Source organism: Bos indicus x Bos taurus, chromosome 5 (genome assembly GCF_003369695.1).
Source record: "Bos indicus x Bos taurus breed Angus x Brahman F1 hybrid chromosome 5, Bos_hybrid_MaternalHap_v2.0, whole genome shotgun sequence".
Lineage (NCBI taxonomy): Eukaryota > Metazoa > Chordata > Mammalia > Artiodactyla > Bovidae > Bos > Bos indicus x Bos taurus.
In genome coordinates this window covers 119,092,220-119,115,114 of record NC_040080.1, presented here as the reverse complement: position 1 = coordinate 119,115,114, position 22,895 = coordinate 119,092,220, and the positions used below count along the sequence as shown (strand labels likewise).

Below are 22,895 nucleotides of genomic sequence, written 5' to 3'. Positions count from 1 at the left end.
CGCGGTGCGGAGCGCCGGGATCCGCGCCGGGGAGGCAGAGCCGGAGCGCTGAGGACTCTGCTGCACCTCGCGCCGCCAGCCGCCTCCCGCCGCGGAGCCGGGGAGGGAGGGAGGAGGTCGGAGGAGGGCCGCGGGGCCGGGCGGGGGCCGCCGGGCGGCCCGGCTGCGCTGACGTCACCGGGCGCGCGATTCGGGCTGGAGCGCTTTAAAACAGGAGCGTGCGAGCGGAGATGCTGCTCCGCACCGAGCAGGCAGCTGGCAACAGCAGCGCTCACGGCTCCTGCAGCGGCTGCAGCCAGGGCCGCTCCCGGACCCGCGCTGCGGCAGGGACCCGGCCGGGCCCCGCGGCGCTTCTCCTCGGCGGCCCCGCGCTGCCCGCGCCCGCGGAGCCGCAGAAGCCCGCCGAGCTGCTCCTGGCCCGCCACGGTCTGCAGCCCGGCCGACTCTCCCCTCTCGCCGTCGCGGTCCCGCTGCCCGGGCACCATGGACACCTCCTCGGTCGGCGTCCTTCTGTCCTTGCCGGTCCTGCTGCAGCTGGCGGCGGGGGGCGGCTCGCCCAGGCCCGGCACGCTGCTGCGGGGGTGCCCCGCGCACTGTCAGTGCGAGCCGGACGGCAGGATGCTGCTCAGGGTGGACTGCTCCGACCTGGGGCTTTCGGAGCTGCCCTCCAACCTCAGTGTCTTCACCTCCTACCTGTAAGTGCGCCCCGGCTGTGCTTCGGAAAGCGGGCAGAGGGAGGGAGGCAGGTGGGCCCTCCACCCGTTTTGGGGGCTCTTCGGCTCCCGCGTGCTCTGGAGGGGGCGAACGAGGTTGCCAAGGGCGTCTTGGTCAGGCGTGTTTGGGCCCCTGGGAAACGCACGTGTCTTGGGGTAGCGCGCCGACACTTTCCGGGCCCCGCAGAGAAACGGTGGCTCCAAGTGCAACCCCGGGGAAAGCGCTGGTGCGCTGCAGCTTTGCAGTCCAGATCTAGGCACGTTGCCGCGCGAATTCCTCCGAGTGCACGCATTTGTCTGCAATGTGCACATCTGTGCCCCTGAACCTGGAACCCAAGCTACCCAATTGGTCCCTGCCCCAACCTCCGCCTCCTTGTCCCGTCACGTTCCGCGAAGAGATGGGCTGGAAAAAGTTTCCCCAAAGGAGAACTCCAAGTTGTCCAGCTCCAAAGGAACTTATTCTTCATCCCTTGCGCGGTCGTGTGATGTAACCTTTTTCAGTTCTGTTCTGTTCTTTCTACCCCCCCCCCCTCCTTTTTTTAATGAAGTGATTAAAATGTGGCAACCACAAACCCCGATTAGAGCTGCCAGAACGTTATCTTTACCTTTGGCTGCCCGAGCCGCCCTTTGAAGTGCCCGCGGCCACTTTGTAATCTTTAACCATCTCCTCCTCCCGGGGAGGAAAGGGAAGTGGGTTTAAGGCGGCGGAGCGGGTAAACAGCGGCGCCCACACCCAAGTGGAGACTTGAAGCACTCTGTCATCCCTCGGGGATCCTACCACCCCGTCTCCCCTCCCCCGCGCCCCCCATCACAGATCCAAAGCCCCAGTTGCGGAGACGAGGCAGCGGCTCGTTTCTTAATTTTGTCTCCGGAAAATCCAGGCCTGGAGGGTAACAGGTGGCTGGGTGGATGAGGTGACCCAAGGGGACCCCGATTCTTGGGAACCGAGGCGACAACTGTCCATCTCCCCATCTGAGGCTCGCTGCCTTCAGGCAGAGAGACCCGAAGGAAAAGGGACCACTTGGGAAAAGAGGCACTCGTGACCGCAAGGTTACACGTCTGGGTTTTAACCCCAGGCACGCCGGTGAACCCACCCCAAACCCTGGCAATCCCAGTTTCGGCTTCTCTGATGTACCTTGGCAGGAGCAAACTGGAATGTTTGTGAACTTGGTCTTTCCTCTGTTTAGTTGTTTTCTGGAGGGAAGAAACATGAAGAGGCTTGCACAACGCTTTACACTAGATAGTGATTCTTTTTCTAGAGACAGAGTGAGGAAGAAAAAAAAATTCTTTTTTGCTTGCTTTGATTTTGTGTTGAAAGGGAGGGATTATCCTGCTAGATTTTAGTATTAGTAGATGGCAGTTCCCCTCCTCACCTACCATAAAACTATTTTGGCTGCTTTCCTTATCTGAAAAGATTATGGAATTAATCTATTTCCCCACAAGGTTTCCCTTCAGAGGCACTCATTGCATGATGCAGTGATATTTCCACAGCAATGGAAATCCACTCCCCTAAGTGATCATTCTCTTAAGAACTCACATTTCCTCCTCCTAAACAGCTCTCCGTACTACAAAGTAGTCTGTACTACTTACCTCCAGTCTGGATTTAACTGCTAAGTTTAGTGTTTCAAGAATCACGTATTCTGCATGGTGCATTTCTGCTAGTGGTTGGCAGTTGCATTCAAGAGCCTAGAACTGCTCTTGCCCGTCACCCTGAAGAAATTGGTTAAATACAAGGGAGGTGTGCAATCCCCCCAAACTCTTAACTATTTAAATCATACAGTTGTTAGAAAACTCCTTAAGCATAGAGAAAATAAATATCAGGACTTTTTTTTTCCCTCTCGCTCATTTGTTGGGCTTCTGTTACTAAAAGCTGGCATTAGGGTTAGGGAATACTGCTTCCAGTCATTTCCCACATACCTCAAATGCATTTAACTGCTTCCTCCATGTGCTGGGGAGATCTGACTGCCACTGTTTCCTATCTTGCTATCATTATAGATAATCCCTCAGAGTTAAGATACCATTAGGAAGTTAATTGTCAGCTTTTTCTTGTGCTGTTTGATGACAACCTGTATCTGGCCTAAAGTGAAATTTCTCAGTGTTCTATATAATATTAAAACCCAGCGTGTCTGTGAAAAGTGTCACAGTGTATGCCAAATACTTGTATCTAATGGTTAACTTTTCAGGGAATGTGAGGGCTAAATGTAGAAATCAACCCTGAAGTAAATAACCAGACTGATGTTGTCCATAATGAGCAATTTTAGAATCTGGTCTCCTTATCTAAGACAAAATGCCAGAGGCCACTGGATGCTCTGCCTTAGTGGCTTGAGGGGTTTGGGGTTTGAGGGGTTTGTTTTGACAACCTCAGGAACTCTGCTGACATGAAGGGCAGACGGTGCCCTCTCTTGGTTACACCTAGCATTAAGTAACCATTTCTCCTTTGCTTGTGCACTCACACCCAAAGAGAAATCTTTATTTATTCATATCTGAATAAATAAGCTTGTATTTTACTGGTTATATTATTTTAGGAGATAACTTCTTTTTGCTCTTGAAAAGGAACATGAAGTTATAGCCCAGCTCCACGGGGGGCCCAGTGGTAATGAAGCTTTGATGAGAAAGTTACTGTGTGCAAAGACTAATGTGAATGAGAGGCCATACTTCTATCTCTTATTGTTTGTACTAAGTTATCACCATTTCTTTGAGTCCAAATGTTATCTCTTAATCTTCCTCCCCTCCCTAGAAGAGAACAAGCATTCCATTTTCTTCAAACAGCTTGATGATGGCAAGTTGCAGCTGTACACATTTGGCAAATAGATTTGCCACAATCTGATAACTGGCTAGTCCAACCTGTAGGTAAGGAAAGTTTCCTAAACCTCTTTATAGGAGGTTAGAGTTATTTTTGTACAGTTTTATAATCTTTCTTCCCTAGAAAAGCTAAACGTTAAGCCAGTCCAAACATTAATAGTAACTCTCTTTTCTTACTGAACTGCATTCTCCAGTGGATCTGTAATTGGACCACTGAACATGCGTGGTAGAAGCACTGGTAATTTTCAACCTTAACCTCTCTCTTATTCTCTCTCCCACTAATTATGTTCACCCAGCAGAAAATAAGGAACACATCAAGATTAAGACATAAAAACAGACAATAACTGTTTCCGAGGTTTAATACATCTCAACCTACCAGTAGTGATCTGTCAGAAATGAAGTAGTTCTAGCATCTAATCTTATAGATGAGTTGTTTTAATGTATCAAATTGGACATTTGTGCTAATAGGGTCTTAGAAGTAAGCTCTGTGTGCTGCTTTGATGTATCTTTCATCCAGTTAGTGTAGTATCCAAATAGAAAACTAAATCCTAATGAAATTCCTAATATAGTAAATATACTTTTCTTTATTCATCTAGAACAGTCATTTTATTTTTAAATGAAAACTCAGTTTTTTCCTGCAATTGCTTAAAAACATGAACATTTCAGCCACAGGCAAATACATGTCACATGAAACAAAGTTATCAGAAGAATTTTTTTTTTAATTTTATCAATTTGGTTACTTTTCTATATGTAACTTTCTAACAAAATTTAATTTTACACAATTGGTAAAACTAGGTTTAATAAAAACCAATCAAAAACCTCGGTTATAACTAATTAGCGACGGCCCTAGTGTCATACATGTACTGAAAGCATTTAAGATACACTTTAAATTTAAAGAACCTTTTCAGAATCTTACGTGAAAATTGTTTAATATGTTTCTACTTCCCTTCAAGCAAAGAAAACTATTTTAAATGAAGGAAATTTTTGTACTTTAGAGAGGGTTGCAAAAGCCTTAATTGTTACAACAGTCTTAAAATTTAGGTCAGTTGCAAACTATAGTGTGCTCTACAACCTACTTGCAAAATTCATTTAAAATATAATGATATCAGTTACTTTTCTGCATTTTAATATTCTTTCTTTTTCTCAAGGATGTCTGGGTTTTCCTAGTAGTGTTTTTGTTATGGGGGATAATTATTGAAACTAATTGACTGAGTTAGTCTGAGTGAATTTTTTTTTTTTGAGATAGTGTTTCTAATTCAAGCAATCTTAATGGTATAGATTTACAAAAAATATTTTACTGTGTTCAACACATACATGACAAAGTTTGTGTAACAATAATAAATTTTTACATATAATTAGCATAATCTTCTATCAGATCTTCAATCTTTTCTCTCTTTACATGTTTTCTTCAAAGTAAAGGTGGAATTCTGATCAGCAACAAAAGTGGCCATCACAAATGAGTTATTAATAGAAAACTGGAATCAAAAACTAACCTTTGTAATTAAATAAATGTATATTTTAATATGGAGAAGGAAATGGCAACCCACTCCAGTGTTCTTGCCTGGAGAATCCCATGGACGGAGAAGCCTGGTAGGCTGCAGTCCATGGGGTCCCACAGAGTCGGACACGACTAAAGCAACTGAGCAGGAGCAGCATATTTTAATAATGAAACCGTTCCTACTTGGATGTGCTTGAAAAAGCTTAGAAACACAAAACTAGTCTGTAATTTCTCAAAGTCAAGTTTTGAACTGTTTGATAGTTTTTAATTTCCAAAGCATGTAACTGTCAAAGGTATAGACATAATATCCAAGTAAACAATTAGGTCATAAAATTAAAGACATTGCAGAATATTTACAGTTTTACAACTGGCACCTAATATCTACTTACTTTAATAAAATATTTTTATATTTCTTCTATTGAATTTATACATGGAAGTAGTTTTAGCTATAAATTTAAGTATGTTTCCCATTAAACCAAATCATATACCGTAAGTTAGAAATGAAAAACAGTAGTGAGCACTGCATTGAGCAATTTTGTCAAGTATTTCTTTTGGTTTTATTCACTTATTTATATAAATTTAGAATAATGCTAAATGGAACATTTCCTTGTGAACACCCCCACAAATGGGTATTTCTGGTAAATTGAATTCTTCATGAGAAGGCAAATTCCTTCCTCTGAGATTCAACGTCCTCACTCCTGTTGCAATGTTTCACTTTATACAGTCTCATTTTGTAGTAGAAAGATGAATCAGACTGGCATTAGAGTCACTGCTGATAGATTACTTATCAAAAATAACAAGCTGGTAATTTAGTCCTATTGCTATTTTTTATGTATCTTAGGATTTCATTTGTTAAATTACCCATGAATTCCAACCTACTACAACTCTTTGATTCCCAGATTCTATCAGCTTCAATCCACAGTTTTATTCAGTCCTCATAGATACCAACTACATGTTCAGTTTCACCCATGGAATTCCTTAGCTATGAGAAAAGGAGACACTGCGTAGGCTACACGGTGGAATGTTTCATAAATGTCTTCATAATGCAAAATTATTTTGTTTCTCCATAAATGACATAGTAGGAAGCAGGTTCATTCTTGAAATCTCTGGCATTTTTTCCCACTTCTTCAAGTTATTTTTTTTTTTTTTTGCACTGAGTCCAGTGGAAATGTCTTATTTGAAAGTAGTAGGTAGAAGAATGTTAATCATTTGATTTCAAAAAAATGGAATGTTATCTAGTAGTAATAGTAAAAGATGGTTAACAGGGTGTTTGAATTAGAAGGTTAAATCTTTTAATTAAAAAATCTTTAATTTTAATTGAGATATAATTGATCTATAACATTAGTGTCAAGTGTACAACATAATGATTCAATATTTGTATCCAATCATGATATGTAAGTCTATAGTAAGTCATAAGCCATAAGTCTATAGTAAGTCTAAGCCATAGTAAGTCTATCTAGCATCCATTAACCACACCCTGGGTTAACTAAATATTTTTAAGATGCTTTGGAAGCAGGAGTCCTTTCTCATATCCTCGTTCTCAATATTTAAGGTGAATTGACACATCATTTATTTGATAAGATGAACTGACACATTATTTGATTCAGAATGGAGAATTATTTCAAGGTTTTATCTATTCAATATTTAAATCTCAATGTTTAATATGGGTCAGGGAAGCTGGAATTTACTTTGAACATATGCAAAAGAACCATCCATTGTCCATGAAACCATCTTCCTTAAAATTGGATGGATTAATTCTTCAGGAGGTAATGATGGGCTCTCTTTCCTTCAGGGTTTATCTTCCTCCCTAGACTGTGAGCTCCTCCAGGCTAGGAAATTTTTCACTTTATTTCCCAAGTGCTCAGACCAGTACCTGGCAATTAAGGGATGCTCAGTAAATACTTGTAATGTTGAATTGAATAGAATTGGCTGAACCAGCTGCTGAAATCCTAATGGCTAAAAGGGCTCAGAGAAAGATGATAATTACTTGTCTGCAAGTAACAGAAAAACACAAATCTGCTGGTACCCCACAATTACAACTCAGCCCCATTGGAAATATAGTTAAATTGTACTTATCTTAAATGATGCTACGAGTTGTTTAACAGACAGACCAGAATTTACATGTCTAAATTACTTTATTATTGTAATAACAATAATTATAACAGCTGATATTTATATTATTCTTTCTGAGTGCCCGGCATTATGGGGCTACTTTACTCAATCCCATGCCCCTCAACAACCTTCTGACACGGATACTATTCTCATACCTGTCTCGAGTGGCCTGTTAGCTTATTGCAAGACTGTTTCCAAGGCTCAAAATGTTTTAGGGCCTCTTTGAAATTGTCTTTTATCAGAAAACAAGGAAACCAGCCTTCTAATGTGTAGTTATGCCTCACAGTAATTATAATTAGTGCTGAAATGCTTCGGCACATTTTTCTTCTTAGGAACATAACTTATGAAGCCCCCATATGAGAAATATTTCTTCAAGGAATCCTAGGAAATGTAGTCTTTGGTTTTTGATAAGATGAGAATAATATTATATAGCTTAGGGCCAATATATTAAGTTTAGTAGCTACCTTTTCCTATATCCACAGAACCTATTTCTCTGATCTCCAAGTCAAAGATAAATGGTGGTGGTGCCCAAGTATTATAAAGAGTGATCAACTGACTAATAACTTCCAAGTTGAAAATGAAACTCTTTTTTTCTATGACCAGATCTGTGCATCAAATAAAGTAGCTAAGTTCTTTGAAACTATATCTCAATTCTGAGAGATGTGAGAGAGGTGTATCCATAGAGCTGATTCACTTTGCTGTACGGTAGGAACTAACACAATATTGCAAAGCAACTGTACTCCAATCAAAATTAATTTTTTAAAAAGAGACATGAACTTTCTTAATAGGCCAATTTTATTTAAGTTTGTGTTTACCTTCAAAACTGGTAAGATAAGGTGAATTGACACATCATTTATTTGGCTCAGAATAGAGAATTATTTCAAGGTTTTATCTACTTACTGATCACTATGTAAACTCTGCATGGTTTAACAATTAAGCCAGTGAGACAGACTTCTGTGTAAATTAAAAATCTGGATAAGACAGAGAAAAGTCCCTTCCTTCAAACAAAGAAGAACTGAACTATCCATTTAGTTTCTTCAGTCCTTCCATTCATTTGCTGCTATAAACCTATGTGTTAATCATTTATTATATTACAAAGTCGACATGAAAAACCAATAGTTGACCAATTAATTATAAAGCATATTCAGCATAAAGAACATCTCCTCAACTAAGAACTGATGTTTAGAAAATTTAGGTTACTTTGAGATGCAATCTCTTACAATAGTATGCTTGACTTCAGTTTTCTATGAACAATAATAATTTTAAAATTATAGCAGATACAAACTACTATATATAAGATAGGTAAGCAACAAGATCCTACTGAATAGAATGGGAGCTATATTCAGTATCTTGTAATAAACCATAATGGAAAAGAATATGAAAAAGAATGTATATGTAAAAATTTATTCAGCAATCCCTAATTGTCAAGTGTCTCATTTTTAACATATGCACATTTTTCCATGTTCATTTTGTCCTTCTTTACTACAGGAGTTTGGCTTCACCTTCTAACAGAGACTGTAATGGTCAAGGAGAAAGAAAGCCATCTCACATGCATGTTACACACACACACACACACACACACACACACACACACACAGCAACACTCCAGTAAGAAACAGTTTCCTTTGTGCCACTTGCTCGGTGGAATGGGTGGAAATGATACACATTGACATGGCCTGGCAGTGGAGGGCCAGCCCTTTTCAGGGGAGAGACGAGGAGCTGCCTGTGAAGGCACCTTCAGTTCGCTTCAGAAGCTGAAATGCAGAAGACAATTGTCCTGGCACTGGGAGCCCAGCTCCAGCTGAGAACGCGTGCACCGAGCTGACCTTGCTCATCAGCCTGCCAGCTGGGATTAAGCTTTCCTCAAGTGGTCCCTTGTTAGTCCAGCCTTTTCCCCAGTGTTGCTCATCTTTCACTACTGGAAGCCAAGTGTTTCAAACTGTTACTCAATTTTGCAGCCAAATTCCTTTATTTTCTCCTCCACCTCCTCTTCTGCCCTCTCTCTGTCTGTCTCTCTCTCTCACACATACACACCAAATGATGACTAACCTTACATGCATGCTTTCCTTTCCAAAGTCCACATTAAGAAGAGAATCTAAGAATTTTTGTTTCACTAAAAAAAAAAAAACTAGTAAATATTCTTGTGCTCCTTTTTTTTTTTTTTTTTTGAAACCTTGATTAAGTAGAACAGGGACCTCTACAAAAGATGTCTCTGCAAAAATAACCTTCCTTTGATCAAAAAAGCCACAAAAGTGTACTTCTCAGGAAAGTACAAAACCACACATGATCTCAAGTGGAAAAAATATAAAGAATTTGCTGAATTTTTAACCTTAGCACATAACAAAGATATTATTTTAAAGTCGGCTGGTTAATGTGGGCTGTGTTAGAACTTTCATTGTGTTACGTTTGGGTTTACCCAGTGTTATTTTAATGAGTTTATTGGGTTCGACACACAAAACACCACATGGCGCTTAAAGGATTTCGGTTATAAATTTTCTTGTGAGGCACTTACTTGAAGGAACTCTGTTACATAATCCACTGGTCTTTAAATCTATCAGCATAAAAATAGCCTTTCACTCTTTACATACATAAAAGATTATTTAGCTATAAAAACCAAATAAAAATTTCCATGGAAGGAGCTACATTCCTTAATCATCTGTTATGTGTATTAATTAAGGTTTGCACAATAAGCATTATTTCCCTGTGAGTGTTGAATGACTCTACAGGATGAGTTTGGAGTCTTCTAGTAAAGACTGAAAGAAGAAATCTCCCTCTTTATTTTCTCCTCTTATTTCCTGTCCTGAAGGGACCCTTAGACCTGCCTGCATTTCACCATAGATGTACTCTATAATTAGCGGTGTTAACTGCCCAATAGAGTAAAACCAAAAAAAAAAATAGCAAGTGAGATGGAAAAATAAGTGGGGAAATCGGCCACTCGAAGAAACTACCCAGACAGAACAGAGAGAGACGGCAAGCCCTAAACAGACATTCAGCCTCGGATGGTACCCTTCCCTTGGGTTTCTCTTGATGCTTCTCCATCCCTCTGTATCAGACAGTATCAGAGGAGGACTGACGGACACGTCTCCCTTAATGCAGACACTGTCCCCTGCCAGGACTGCAATCTACAAGATGAAGGGAAGTTTAGAAAGAAGAATCACAGGGATTAAAGTATTCAACCCTAAGCACACCAAAATTGGAGTCTTTGATTTTAAATTGAGGAAGCCACATTACTGTCGCTTTGGTGGGAGACCTGAACTCACTGAAGCCCCCATACCCCAGCAGCTGTTGTTCTCTGGGGCTCTGTGCAGTGGAGTCCAGGAGGAAGTTCAAGATCTTTTTTTCATTGAGTCTTCAAGCTCGAGTAACAAAAGGAAATCCCAGTTGAACCAGATTCTCCCAGGGTGTAAGCCAATCTCATTTGAAGATCTCAAGTTTTAGCAACATGATTAACTGACAGGATCCACCTTCCACCCTGAAGCTGCTGGCCTTGAGCATAATGTCCACTGCCCCAGGGTCTTATAACAGTGAGAAGTGTCAGATGGATACAGTCTGGTCCCAAATAACTATTACATAGTAATTTGAAGCCCCCTTTGCCTTAGCAGTAGGAACTCCTCAGAACACAGTTAACTGTATAAAGGGAAAAGAAAGGCTGATTTGTGGAGATTTATATTAAGTACGGTAAAATTAATTCAGAGGTTGAGCGAATAGCTAACTACATTTAGAGTAAGTTCTACTGTAAAGAACTAAAAGGATTAATCTTTTATCCAAAATTACCAGAATTACTAAGCTGTACACCTAAGGTCACATTACATAGTGCAAAATTGAAATTTAATCATGATTGCTAGAGTATTACCCTAATTGCCCAAATAAACAGAATTAAAATCACTTGGATGGATTGCAGAGGTTTTTGAAGAGTCAAAAGCTGTATCTAACCATAGGCTTTAGAATAGAAAAGACCTTCAGTTTAGTTCAGTTCATTCGCTCAGTTGTGTCTGACTCTTTGCGACCCCATGAATTGCAGCATGCCAGGCCTCCCTGTCCATCACCAACTCCCAGAGTTCACTCAAATCCACGTCCATCAAGTCGGTGATGCCATCCAGCCATCTCATCCTCTGTCGTCCCCTTCTCCTCCTGCCCCCAATCCCTCCCAGCATCAGAGTCTTTTCCAATGAGTCAACTCTTTGCATGAGGTGGCCAAAGTACTGGAGTTTCAGCTTTAGCATCACTCCTCCCAAAGAACACCCAGGACTGATCTCCTTTAGAATGGACTGGTTGGATCTCCTTGCAGTCCAAGGGACTCTAAAGAGTCTTCTCCAACACCACAGTTCAAAAGCATCAATTCTTCGGTGCTCAGCTTTCTTCACAGTCCAACTCTCACATCCATACATGACTACTGGAAAAACCATAGGACCTTAGAGTTGCCCTAATCCAAAAGCTTCATTTCCACAGATGATGAAATTCATGTTCATAAGAGGTAAACAACATGCCCCAAATCACATAGGTGGTGAAGATGGGATTGGAACCCAAGTTTCCCAGAAACTTCAGTTGAATGATTCTTTTTTTCACGTTTTTGCGCCAACACCAGATACCCAGGTGAATTCTAAATACTCCATTAGTTCTCTAGATGTTGCCAAGTATCCTGTTGTTTATGCATGATACATGTTCATTTCTAGGTGTGTGCTTGAATCTTAACCCAATAAGATTTTGTTCCATTGCAGATACAGATGAAGTCCTCTCTCACCTAAAAATCTGTACGGCAGAGAGAAACAATCAGGTTAAATTGAGGAATAAACAATGTCCCAAGTTTCAGTTCATGGTCAGTAAACACGTCGTTACTGTCATTTAAATTTCACTTGGGATTTTAATTTGACCAAATTCAGGTTGCCTTCGTATCTGTTGTGCCTGTTCCCTTTCTCCTCTAGCCCTGAAATTCAGGTTCTCCTGATTTTTTGTGTGGATAACTGTTGCAGTCTCCTGTGTTGGTTTGCATAGAGCCCCAGAACACACACGCACTCCCTGCCACCCCATGAGTTTGTCCAGGAGGCAAGTCTGTTCATGTCCCCCTTCCAGTCCTTTAGTGGTTTCCCGTGGCTTTCACAGTAAACTTTAACTCCTTAGTTTAACCTACAGAATCACCGTGTCGCGCCTCATCCCCCACCGACAGACTCTGTTGTCAGCCCTCCCCTCCTCAGTCCCATGTCCTCCGGTCTCCAGCCATATCCAACTACATCCTGTCGTTTCCCTGTTTCAGGCCTCCAGCTTCTCAGATGTGTCTGTCTCTGCTTGGAATGCCTTTCTTCTTCTTCATCTTCACAGCTTCTGTGAGTCTTCCCATATTCAGTTCAAGCATCACCTCCTCTAGAGAGTTTTCCGTGACCCGCCAGTCCCTGGTGCTTCCACATCATGCTGAGCCCAGCCCTGTCCCAGCACACATCTCTCATGATTACCGTGCTCGATCTGTTCTCACTACTGGACTCCATATACCCCTTGATTCTCTTAGAGCAAAGAAGAAAGGAGTCTCCCTGGATTAGAACACAGAATCTCTAGGTACCAACCATGGTTTTCATTTTCTGTATTTTATGATGCTTTGTTATCTTGGGCCCTTGCATACCCAGGAGGGACAGAAGGGCTATCTAATCCTGGAGATAGCAGCAGCAACTCCCCTGTAAGTGTGCCTTTCATGTGCAAACCAAGCAACACAAGCCCACACCCCACCACCTTCTTTATCAGGCTCTTGCAGGGATTTTACCCTCTAGGTCAATATTTCCTGCGCTAATCCCCCCTGGGCCAGGTACCAGATAACTCGGGGCCACAGCTACACCTTGAGCCTGATGATATTATGCAAACTAGCCGATTTCAAGTCTGCTTATCCTGCTCATTCTTCCCATGGGAACCACAATAAAGGCTCTAGCCCCTGCTTTCTTCCCTCTCCTTCTATCACCCATGTGGTCCTGACCCGATATGTCTGCCTGCTCTTAGCAACGTGCATGCTAAGTTGCTTCAGTAGTGTCTGACTCTTTGCGATGCTATGGACTGCAGCCCGCTAGGCTCCTCTGTCCATGGGATTCCCTAGGCAAGAATTGGAGTGGGTTGCCATGTCCTCCTCCAGGGGATCTTCCCGACCCAAGGATCAAACACACATCTCCTGTGTCTCCTACACTGCAGGCGGATTCTTTGCCCCTGAGCCACGGCGGGAAGCCTGGCAACCGTGAATGACAAGCTGTCTTTTGCTAGCAGTCATCTTGAGGTCTAAGGGCAACACCATACCTGAATAACATGAAAACCTACATCTCCAAACCCTTTTGCCCCTGCACGCCTGTACCTGGTCAGCTTCAGAAGCAGCTGCAGCTGCGGCGCACTTGAGGGAGAGTCGGCCCAGTTTTCTCTCTTTAGGGGACCCGCCCTATTCCCTTAAACACTGCATAAGGCTTGTCTGTCATCCATGCCTAAGATATAAGGTGCCGTCAAATGTGTAACAGGGAGATGAGCTGATAGAATCTCCTGTATAATCTTATAATGTGGTGACCAAGAAATACTTCCCTCTAAACTTGGCAGACTGCCTTGTTTGTAAATTCCCAAGACAGAAAAAAAAAAAAAAATCAGAACGTGCTCTTTAGGGGAGACTTCCCTGGTGACCCAGTGGCTGGGACTCCAGGCCCCCAGTGTAGGGAGCCTGGGTTCGGTCCCTGGTCAGGACCCCACATGTCACAGCTAAAGAGTCCACCTGCCACAGCGAGGATGGAAGGTCCCAAGTGCTGCACCTAAGCCCTGGCACAGCTGAATGAATAAAATATTTTTTGCAGTGCTTTTTAACACTCTTACTGCCTGTGTTTTCATGAGTCTCATAAAAGTTATGAATATCCCTAGTTTAGAAATTAGAACATCTTTTGACAAAGCTCACAGCCTCGTCTTGAATAACGTGAGCAGCTTACTCTGGATCTCAGTTTTCTCATCTGTAAAATGGCAACAATAATGGCATTTACTTCACTGAATTGTTGTGACAGCTGGTAAACTAACAGATGTAAAAAATTTTCCATCGTACCTCCCATGTGGCCCACGCATAAAACATTAAGTGCTGTTGGTTTTGTTGGTCATGGTGGTACAGTTGGTATAACACTAAACCCACCTTTTTCAAATATGCAGTGTCACCTCTTACTGTTATCCACCTCAAAAAAATAGCTGTCCATGGGCCTAAAATGTTACAAGTGTAACTGCAGTTTTCATTAAACAATATTTTTTAATGTTAAAAACAAAAGAACAAGGTGCTTACTAGGTACAAGAGCAGGGGAAGCTTGAAATGAGTAAGACATCACCCACTACCTGTTCAGGTAAAAAGATTTCCATGTATGTATGTATGTATTTGGCTATGCCAAGTCTTAGGTGCAGTATTCGCGATCTTCAGTTGGCAGCATGTGAGATCTGGTTCCCTGACCATGGACTGAATCCCCCCCCCCCCCCCCCCCCCTGCACTGGGAGCTTTGAGTCTGAGCCGCTGGACCACCAGGAAAGACCCCAAGTAAAAAGATACTAACTTTCAGCTCCGGTTTTTTGTATCAAATAGATAAAAGATTCCGTGTATTGCATGGTGTTCCTATTTTCACGGGTGTGTGAGTGTTGTAGACCCTGCACGAGCCTCCGGGTGGGCCATTGAGTGCAGGCTTCATCACAGACTGTGAGCACATGGCCCAGTGTGAGGGGTGCACTTCTCCAACACGATGTCATGGATGGCCCACAATTTGTGGTCCTGGGTTTGAGTTGCTTTTATCCTCTTCCTTCTTGTCACCCATCCTCACAATTTTCCCTGAGTATGTGGGGAAAATTGAGTTTGATAACTTCTTGGACATTCAGAAGCTCACATCCCAGCAGTGGTCTTGCTGTGGCAGAAGGGGAGAGATGATGGATGCAGGGGACTTGGAGGAGAGGGGAGCCCAGCCTTTCCTCAGAGCCAAAGACGCACTCAGGGAAAAAACAAATTGTCAACACAACAGATGTGTTTTTTTAATATTAACAACTGAAAAAATAATTCTACTCTAAGGAGATAAAAGCTGATTTAAGGAATATGCTTATGTCTACCTGAAATTATCTTCAAAAGAGTTGAACTTTCATGAGGAATTTCAGTAGCTGTCTTTGGTGAAGAAGCAATTGGTTCAGTGCAATTAATTACAGGAAGGATCTTTGCAGTCAGTGATGACAATGAGACTAAAATTATTTCCTGGGGACTCTTGGATACCAGTGACGTGAATCTGGGAGTGGGGGAGGGACTCAGGTTAAATAAGGGGTCAGAGCACCACCAAGCTTTTATTTAAGCAGGAGGCCTCTGGAATTAGGCCCAGTGATCCCCAGCAGAGAGGGGAGATGGGCAATGGGTGGGAGGTTACTGGACCAGAGAGTCTTTAACTCTGCTGGATGAGCCCATGTCTCCATCTCTCCAGATGCTCGGCACCCCTCTGCAGAAAGAGCAAGGCTTTACCCCTGACCAGTGAAATTAAGAGAGCAGGTCTGAAAGGGGAAATCTCCCCTGTAGGAATACTTTTCTCTCTTACAATATGTGAAAAGACGATTCTGGAATTCTCAAGTGTCTACTGAATCACTAAAGTAAGAAACTGATGTATTTTGCAGCCCCAAATCCAATACGAGAGGAAATTTCAGACAGACCTTATGTGTTATCCAGCAGCACAGATTGAAGAACTGGGATCCATCAGCCCAGCTTCATTAAGCAGTTTAAATAATCACTAAACCAAGGGGGATTAGAAGGCAGCAAAAGTCGAACAATTTCAAATGAAATGTCAGAAGGGTCTATCTCTTAGGTAAAGCAAAGTTCTTTAGGTGGAGGGGGAATAAGAAGAAAATGACAGTCCAGAGGAAACCGTGGCAAATAAGAAAAGAGTTTTTACAGTGGTGAGGTTCCCAAATGGTTCAGTGGTAAAGAATCTGCCTGCTAATGCAGGAGCCACAAGAGACACATGTTTGATCCCTGGGTCAGGAGGATCCCCTGGAGAAGGAAATGGCAACCCACTCCAGTATTATTGCCAGGAAAATCTCATGGACAAAGCAGCCTGGTGGGCTACAGTCCATGGGATCACAAAGAGTCGGACACCACTGAACTCCTGAACATGCACACGCAAGAGAGACTCAAAGGTGAGGTGAATTGCAGGACCACAAGGAGAGTGAGACCAGAGGACGAGCTGCCCAGTGTTGCAGAGACCCTGGCTACTGTCTCTACTGTGAGGTTGACTCAGCCAAAGGGTAGCGTTCAGTCCTTCAAGGGTCTATACACACACACGTACACGGGCACATCTCTGCATTTATACAATGGACACTCATTTTGAAAACAACCTCCAAATCTCAAAATACATGTATCTACTCTGTCTAGAAGGCAACTGACACACTGCTAGGAGCTGAGAAATCATAACATCACAATGCAGCAAAACCAAAGAAAGCCAACCATAATTGGAAAAAACACATGTACCCCAATGTTCATTGGAGCACTATTTAAAACAGCTAGGACATGGAAGCAACCTAGATATCCATCAACACATGAACAGATAAAGAGGCCATGGTACATATATACAGAGGAATATTACTCGGCCATAAAAAAGGAACTCATTTGAGTCAGTGTTAATGAGGTAGATGAACCTAAAGCCTATTATACAGAGGGAAGTAAGTCAGAAAGCGGAAAACAAATATCACATATTCATGCATACAGATGAAATCTCAAAAGATGGTACTCATGAGCCTATTGCAGTGCAGCAGTGAAGACACAGACAGGGGACAGACGCACGGAAAACGAGGGGGTGGGGGGGAGGGTAGGATGCATGGAGAGAGCAGCGCAGAAACACACGCACTAACGCGTGCAAAATAGAGAGCCAGTGGGAATGTGCTATATGACTCAGGGAACCCAAACCAAGTTCCGTGACAACCTAGAGGGGTTGGGTGGGTTGGGAGCTGGGAGGGAGGCTTTAGAGGGAGAGGACATATGTATATCTATGGCTTATCCATGATGTATGGCAGAAACCAACACGATATTGTAATTATCCTTCAATTAAAAATAAGGGAAAAAAACCCTGAAACATGCAGAGGAGCAGTGCTCTAGATGAGAAGTCTAGATCCATGGTTCTCAAGCTTGTCAACAGCTCAGCTTCACATGAGACCTCGTGGGAACTATCTCCAGGCCCAGATCACACACCAAGCTAAACTAAATCAGAATCTCTGAGGGAAGAAGCTAGGCATCGGAATGATTTTTCACTCCCCAAGGCAAATGGGAGGTTTCTACACACCCACAGTCAAAGCCATTTTGTGCAGCAAATCTAGGCTTCCCTCATAGCTCAGTCCATAAAGAATCCACCTGCAATGCAGGAGACAAGGGTTTGATTCCTGGGTCAGGAAGATCCCCTGGTGAAGGAAGTGGCAACCCACTCCAGTATTCTTGACTAGAGAATCCCATGGACAGGGGAGCCTGTACAGTTCAGTCCATGTACAGTACAGTCCATGAGGTTGGTCGCAAGACTTGGACACGACTGAGTCACTTTTACTCACTCAAGGCAAATGCAACAGGCAGTCAATTTTGAGGACCCCTGGTCTAGGTCTAGCTAGCCCACTCACGAGCCATTGAATCTCCATAAGAGGCAGAAGCTCCCTGACTCAGTTATCACATCTGTAAAGCAAGAGAAATGCGCACATGCTCAGAGCTTGCTCCTAGTTCAATCATTCTGAGTCCATCAGCTTGACATGTGAGGGTATTGTCCTAGGGCAGGTGTACCAGTCTTGAAGAAAATGGGAGGTTTCTACATACCCACAGTCAAGCCCATTTTGTGCAGCAAATCTGGGAACATTGTTTACTCTCCCACAGTGAGCGTTACTTAAAATGACTTTATTTGTTTTACAGTTTAGAGGGCCTCTGTAGGTAGCCTCAGGAGCCTATTCATTTCATTAACATTAAATCAACAAGCAGACCTTCTTTCTGCCTCTCTCAAGCAGGATTAATGGATTTTGGCATGATTTGTGCATCTAGCAGCAAAACCTCGTGCTGAGAGAGCTAGCAGGCTTGACTAATTCCCAGCAGTGCTAGCTTCATAAACTTACTTTAAGCTTTTAACTTTGACTGAAGATTAAAGGTAATGACTTCACGCTGTTACATGTGAATGCATGATATTCAGGATGCATAGGAAAACTATACAAAATGACAAACTTTGATGAACTAACATTATATGTGTTTGCATGCATATGTATGTGTATAGCTACATGGTTTATATGCTTATGAAATACTCAATTCTGTGATGTAAAAAAAGATCTTCTAAAACACTGAGATTCACCTAATAAGTAATAATCATTACACTAAACAGGGTATTGACAGATGCATATGTAAAGTGCAAACATGAGAACCTATAATTAGAATATCATAAATACACTAATAGAAGGCCCAGTGTTGTGAGAAGCTGTAACATGATGGACTGTTGACTCTGAATAATTTTCTAAGAAGCAAAATGATTCTACTCTCTGAGACCAGTTATCACCTATAAAGAATCCTCCATACAACCACACTTATTCCTTTTTTTTCTTCCAGAGAGTCTTAAATTCAAAATTCAGAGAGGTCTGCATGAAGAAAAGAGAGAAAAGGGAAAAATACAATATTTCCAGCCCATCTGACAAGACTACATAAAAAGCTTTTGATCAAAGGGTCTTAAGTACACTTTACTGGTGTGACAAACAGCATTTTTATCCCTTTATTAGATTTATTTTCTTCTGAAAACTGCAGTGACCAGGGTATGGTTTGTGAAAGAAAGCTGGCAGGGTTGTGTTCTTTGATTCCTAATTAACACCTTCAGTCTCAAAGGAGAACCAGCAGAAATACCATAAAGTGTTGCAGCTGCATCGTGATTCCGCTTGGTTGGTTTGCTAAAAGTCGGCTGGGCATCGGCAGCTGCAATAAAGAGAAAGCTCAATGAATGTTTTGTATTGTGTCCACTGAAGTGAAAGAAGGCAACCATTTTAATTTTCAAATGGGCAGCTGCAGAGGGAGGTTTAAATGGAGCTAAATACAAGATTTACTGTTAATTTATAGTAAATAAAATAAAATCCAACTTTCAAGTTTTTATGATCATATAGGAATTTTAGTGAGAAATTACAAACGATAATTTTGGCGCATTTTAGCTACTGACTGGAGGAATTTGGCAACAAGGAATCACATTCATTATAAAAAATCAAAATAGGTTTTTGGAAAGAGCCAAACTTTTAGAAATTGACATCTCCACTTTGAGAGGTAAAAGTTTCCCTTTCCTGTCTTTGGTCATGTAACTCCTTCGTCCTACTTCATGGAAACCCTAAAATTCATTCAGATCAGAATTGAGTAAGATTCCCTATGCACACACCCCCACCTCACTTTTCTTTAAGAGCGTGGAGTTGAATTTTGGCTTGAGTAGGAAGGGGAATAAAGGAGGCATTTAACTCTGGTCAGATAAATCTCACTCACATTCAAAAATGCAATTAAGGAAATATGTAAATCTAGATGTTTCATCAAATGCTAGCTAAGGGGTGACTAGTTCTTTTCAAACACAATGACTGAACTAAAGAACTTTAGTGTCTGTGTAAGAACCATTGTCCAAGCTGCAGTCCCTGTTGGTAACAGAGCCCGGCCTGGCCGTGGGAAATACCTACATATTTGACACAGGCCCTATTTCTGAGAGAAAACGGATGGAAGAGAAAGTATGGCGATTTTACTGTTGCATTCTAATCAGCCATGATCTGCCTAATTTGCTTTGATCAGGAAGATAAACTAATTTTTCTATGGGCTGGATAAAAGTAATTAGCAAGCCAAAGCTTTCATGTTATTTCAAAAGACCTAAAGTAAAGAGGATCAGAAATTGTAATGGTGGGAGCTAAATACATCTTTTCGGTTCATCTGAGAGCATTGTTAGTTCAAAATAGAATACTGACACAGAAGAGGAACTCTGGCTAAAGATAGTTTCATGGACTGCACAACCACTGTAAATCCTGGGGCCTACAGTGCTATGTAACTAAACAGAATTACAAAGGGTGATTTATAATTGGTATCTGTCATATAGCCCTGTCCTTTTGTGCAGAGACCTTTACCTTCATGTGAAAAGGTAGGATTATTGCCTCGTCCTGAAAACACTGTTGATTTTTTCCAAAAGCTCTGTATTTAAGTTGTTTAAGTGGTTGGAGTAGTTGGATGTGTTTATTTGAACTGTAAAGCTCTGCTCCTCTAAAGCATGCAGGTACAACCTACTTGGGATCCTACAATCCTGGATATACTAGAGTGAGATCTGAGATCAAACTGAAAAAGCTACTCGGGAACCTGACTCCCCAGATGCTTAAATTTCACAGGCTGGTTCACTGGTTTTTGCACCAGTTACCAGTTTCAGTAACGCCGTGTCCTCCTCTCCTGTTTTTTTCTAAACACCCAAACACGTGTAGTTATTAGATGAGAAGGAAAGATTTTGGAATATAGGATTTAGTTTCTTTAAAAAAATCCGCTACTTAGTGTTACTTTTTCTCTTGTTGATGTGACCTTTGCATTACTTCCTTTTCCAAGCTGTTGTACTAGATACGGTATCTGTAACCTTACTGTAAACTTAATTGCTTTTTTGGTTACTAATCTCCTTTGCTAGGGTTCTTAGATACCACAGTATGCATTTCATGTCAGGCTCATTGTGTCTTATAAAATAAGTAGATCTTTTTTTCAAAGGATCTCTAGGTGAGGTTGGAGCTCACCAAGTTTCAAAGTTATATGGAAACGATTGTTATAGAACAATTCCAAAGGAAACTGAAAAACAAGAGCACTATTCTAAACTACTCAAAATCATTTGATTTACTTTCTCATGTCTTCCCCTTAGTTTGGACAGCTACAGCCAGCAAACCTTTTAACTCTCCATCACTGTCATAAGAGTTCTTAATAATAGCATTGTTTAAAAATGCAAACAAGTCTGTTTTACTTTGTGGCTAAATATCACAAGATCTAGAAAAGAGGGTGATCGTTAGGACTAAGAAGTCAATCTACGATGTGGAGGAGATCTTAATAGTGTCAGGCTCATGTTCCCCCCACGGGGCTTCTCAGGTGGCGCTAAGGGTAAGAACCAGCCCCCAGGTCAGGAAGATCCCCCGGAGGAGGGCACAGCAATGCACTCCAGTGTTCCTGCCTGGAGAATCCTGTGGACAGAGGAGCCTGGCAGGCTATGGTCCATCGGGTTGCAAAGAGCTAGACTCGACTTAAGCAATTTAGCACGCACACATGTTCCTCCATATTCATTCATTCACTCACAAAATAACGTTTATCAATTGCTTATTCTGTGCTAAAATGAGTATCACAGTGCCCAAGATGAACACAATCTCTGCCTTTACAGAGGAGACAGACATTAGGGAAATGCTTTTTAAATGTATCTTATTAAGATTATGAAAGTGCTCTGGTGGAGTGCGTGAAATGAAGACCTTCTAGAACTAACGTTCTAGAAATGAAGCACAGGCTGGAGTCAAGACTGCCAGGAGAAATGTCAATAACCTCGGATATGCAGATGATACCTCCCTAATGACAGAAAGCGAAGAGGAACTTAACCTCTTGATGAAGATGAAAGAGGAGAGTGAAAATGCTGGCTTAAAACTCAACATTCAGAAAATGAAGATCATGGTATCTGGTCCCATCATTTCATGGCAAATAGATGGGAAACAATGGAAACAGTAACAGACTTTATTTTCTTGGGCCCCAAAATCACCGCGGATGGTGACTGCAGCCATGAAGTTAAAAGATGCTTGCTCCTTAGAAAGACAGCTATGATAAAACTAGGCAGGGTATTAAAAAAACAGAGACATTATTTTGCTGACAAGGGTCCATATAGTCGTAGCTATGGTTTTTCCAGTAGTCGTGTATAATTGTGAGAGTTGGACCATAAAAAAGGTTGAGCACTGAAGAATTGATGCTTTCCAACTGTGGTGTTGGAGAAGACTGTTGAGAGTCCCTTGGACAGCAAGGAGATCAAACCAGTTAGTCCTAAAGGACATCAACCCTGAAAGTTCATTGGAAGGACTGATGCTGAAGCTGACACTGTAATACTTTGGCCACCTGATCAAAGAGCCAACTCACTGAAAAAATCCCTGATGCTGAGGAAGATTGAGGGCAGGAGGAGAAGGGGATGACACAGGATGAGATGGTTGGATGGCATCATTGATGCAATGGACATGAGTTTGAGCAAACTCCAGGAAATAGTGAAGAACAGGGAAGCCTGGTGTGCTGTATTCCTGGGGTCACAAAGAGTTGGACATGACTGAGCGACCGTACAACAACAAATAAGAGAGAATCCATCCAATGTCCATTTTAGTGCCAATATCAGCCTGGGTTAACTTCATGTACAGCACGGAATTCTTGACTTGCAAATTAATGCCCAACCATGTTCAATGCACAGGAATTGAAGGTCCACAAACCTGTGGAAAAGTAGAAGTGGAATCAGATGAGGGGAGGCGGGGGAGGGGCCGCTTTCTCAGTATCAGCTTCTTTCCTCAGGAGTCATCTGGCTCCACATCTCCCTCCTCCCTCACATAGTGGCTTCCATGCCAATCTGCCTTAGACTCCGCTTCCATTTCCAGTTGTTAAAGAGGGATGATTTTCTTCCTTCTCCACAATTTTTCCCACTCTCCAAAATAAGAATAAATGAATGAATGGTTTCTCAATGATGCTCTCAACTCTGCTGTGTCTTGAAACTTAACCCCACCCACTTCTGAGTCCACTGTTGGCTCTGCTGAAAGCAGGATGATGACAGATC

The 22,895-nt window shown here is 42.2% G+C and overlaps 1 protein-coding gene across 1 annotated transcript in view; it reads left to right on the top strand.

Moving 5' to 3' along the window:
- Positions 1 to 251: 251 nt before the first annotated feature.
- LGR5 (leucine rich repeat containing G protein-coupled receptor 5) overlaps positions 252 to 22,895 on the top strand; it is a 128,168-nt gene continuing 105,524 nt past the window's right edge. Inside the window, 1 exon segment of the mRNA XM_027543365.1 lies at positions 252 to 695. Within this exon segment, the coding sequence (XP_027399166.1) occupies positions 484 to 695 (212 nt within the window). The 5' untranslated portion in view covers positions 252 to 483.